Source organism: Nelumbo nucifera, chromosome 8, assembly GCF_055504915.1.
Source record: "Nelumbo nucifera cultivar China Antique chromosome 8, China Antique-T2T, whole genome shotgun sequence".
In the NCBI taxonomy this organism is placed as follows: Eukaryota; Viridiplantae; Streptophyta; class Magnoliopsida; order Proteales; family Nelumbonaceae; genus Nelumbo; species Nelumbo nucifera.
The window spans coordinates 54,494,747-54,497,831 of record NC_142656.1 but is presented as its reverse complement, the minus strand read 5'-3'; the positions used below and the strand labels follow the sequence as shown (position 1 = coordinate 54,497,831).

The 3,085-nt window shown below is 38.5% G+C and overlaps 1 protein-coding gene across 1 annotated transcript; it reads right to left on the bottom strand.

Moving 5' to 3' along the window:
- Positions 1-220: 220 nt before the first annotated feature.
- On the bottom strand, positions 221-2,118 carry LOC104601693 (NAC domain-containing protein 12-like). Its single transcript, XM_010265131.1, has 3 exons — positions 1,947-2,118; positions 1,049-1,317; positions 221-958 (listed from the first exon to the last, which is right to left on the bottom strand). The coding sequence occupies exons 1-3, from the start codon at positions 2,116-2,118 to the stop codon at positions 221-223; spliced, it is 1,179 nt and encodes a 392-aa protein (XP_010263433.1).
- Between the last annotated feature and the right edge of the window lie 967 nt (positions 2,119-3,085).

Sequence of the window (3,085 nt, the reverse complement as noted above, 5' to 3'; positions counted from 1 at the left end):
TAAACTTATGATATTCCTCAATGACAAAAGATAAAATGGATCGATACATGATGATTAAGTTATTAAAGATAATAAATAGATGATAACATGGAAGAAATAGATCTTCACTATTGTAGGTTGAAGATTATTATGACTCATCTTATATGTTGACGTACGACTTGTCTTGTGATCTATTTCAGCTGTTGAAAAGGGTTCAACACGGCAAGGTGGATCCACCAGATCAAGTGAAGCTCCATAGATCAATGTCACTGTTAGGGTCCTTTGAGGTATGAGTATGTTGTGTTGATCCATTTAAGTCATGTAGTTGCGGTAGTTGAAGATTATAATCAGGAGCTGAACAGAAGGCCATGCTGAAGCAAGCTAGCTGCTTGCATGTTTCTGCGGGACCATTAAGATGGAACGCGATCAGTTGGTCCATTGCAGCCCATTTGCTGAGCCCTGGTTCAGTAATACGGCAAACCATGTTTACATTGTTGCTGTCTTGGTTGGTGACAGATGGGTCAGTGTCATTGAGCAGATGTAGGGTTTTTAGACGGATGGGTTGGTAAGAAGCTTGGGGGCTACCACCCAGCTGAATCAAATCGAACTCTGTTTTTTCTTCTTCTAGTGATGGAAGAACTGGGGACTCTGGTGCCTGAAGCTGTTGTGTCAGACTCAGTTCTTCTGGGAACCCATTGTTGATAGCCATCTCAATCGGCCTGAGAAGTCTCATGTCGCTGTTGGTGGTGGCATTGTCATTGACATTTTCGTCTGTCTGGCTTTCTTGTTGGTTAATCTTAGTCATCATCTGCTCCATGGATCTTCCTTTCATATTCGAATTCGACGTGCAAGTGCTCGCGTGTACGTTAACTGATGGATTGTTTCTGCTACCCAGATTTCTTCGAGGGCTTTTCTGCTTGAAAACACGGCAAACCACCCACCCCTCTTCCTGTATAGTCTCTCCCGCTGGACTGGATGCCTAGTATTTGTGAACTAATAGTCAAAAACAAGAATAGGAAGCAAAGATGGAGAGAGAGAGAGAGAGAGAGAGAGAGAGAGGATGGCTTACGTTGGTATCAATGGAGTGGTCATGGAGTCTGTATTCATGCATTATCCAATGAGACTTCTGCCCATTTGGGGCTCGACCTTTATAAAACACCAGTGTTTTCCTCATACCAATTCGCGTGGAGTTGCCATAAATGACCTTATCACGGCCGGTGACCTTCCAGAACCCGGTCCTGGTGGCACGGTTGGTTCTCATTCCTGTTGGGTACTTTTTGTGGTTGTGACTGAAGAAGTACCAATCATCTTGAGGGCTGGATCCGATTTTACACTTTTCTATACAATCACAAAGTCAGAATCAGTTCATCACCAACGATCACTTAAAACACCCACACCCAGTGATGGTTAAGGTCTAGACATGGGTCTCAAAACTGGAATACGGATAAATGAAAACAATTCTATGGTGCAGAAACATGTCTAAAAATCTTGCATACTTTTAATTAAAATACTGCACCACAGGAGACTACCAGACTAGAATGTTTCATGTTACAGAAACCTAAAACCAGTGATGGTTAAGGTTCAGTCCTTCTTCACTCTCGGATTGAGCATCCTTTCATGCATGGAAAGAGTGAAAGTGAATTCTAAGTCTAAGGAAGTCTAGATTTCATCCCAATCAGAAGTTCGAATAAGATCATCAAGAATAAACAAATGTTATCATCCCCGAATGTTATTCGCGATTTTGATTTATTTCTTTTCTCCCTGGTTTATAGGGCTGTTGCTCCTTATATAATTCTTAGGGTCAGGTCTTATGCCCCCTTTTTTATGATATTTAATAAAACCTCTTTTTTCTTTAAAAAAAAAAGAAAAGAAATCTGTTTCATGGTATGAAACGGGGAAATATATTTCTTGCAATAGAAATTAATGATGAAAAGAAATAAAGATGGTTGTGGAAGAAGAAACACGACCTTGTATATCCCATGGCTCCAGCTTATTGAGGTCCACCTCTCGAATTACATTGAAATCTATCTTCTCATGGGTCACTTTCTTCCATAGGTAGTAGTGCAAGAGTTCCTCTTCTGTTGGATGAAATCGGAAACCTGGTGGGACTTGAGACTGGCCATTCACTGATACACTCATGTCTACTTTAAACCGATCGAGGTTTCTTCAATAGCAAAAGAAATTAAGTGAAGAAAGCAGAAAGAAAAGAAATGAAGAATTGAGGTTGTCTTCTGATCTATCGAAACCCAAATCAGATCAGTCATGTTTCCATTGAAATGGGTGAAACAAAAGGAGGCTGGCTAGCTACAAAGAAGAGGAGAAAGAGAACAGAAAGAGAAGAAATTAGACATGGGGTTGCCTCCACAGAGGGGTCTAGCAGATATATATACAAGTCTGAAAGTTTGGTAGCATGTGAAAGCTCATACTTCAATGTTGTATGAGAAGGAAAAGACATTGTGATGCTTCTGAGTTCTGAGTGGGGTAAGGGCTAAATTCGCTGCTTGCTAGGTTTTGAAAATGGTTACACCTACAGCGAGGATAGTCTGGTGAGAAATTCAGTTTGTTATCCACCTACAGCTAGGATAGTCTGTGCAAAAACATGGGTGATGTGGATTTGTTATTCACCGTGGATAGGAGACTTAACTTTTCTCCTTTAAACATGGTATTTTACTTTAACAAGAAAAACAGAAAAAATAAAAAGAAAATGTTCTTCTTATTAGTCACCTTGAAAAAAAAGACTTCTCCGAAAAAAACATAATCATATATCAAAAGCGAATATTGATTAATATTGATAATCTTATTCTTTCTTTAAGATAAAATAAAAAATTTACAATAAACACAAATACAAGGTATACAAATATCCAAATTAAATCTTACTGATATTTATTAAAACTTATATATATTATTCATGAAATGGGGTAAAAGATAAATATTAGAAGTAAAATGATATTTGCTTCGTAGAAAAGATGCAACGAATAGTTTACCCTGGGTGAGAACAGGTTCAGCCACTGGTTAAATAATAAAGATATTCCACTTTAACATGATAAAAGTGAATCCAAATAAAAGTATACATGGATCTCACTCTGAAAGGACGAGTTTTTGCAAT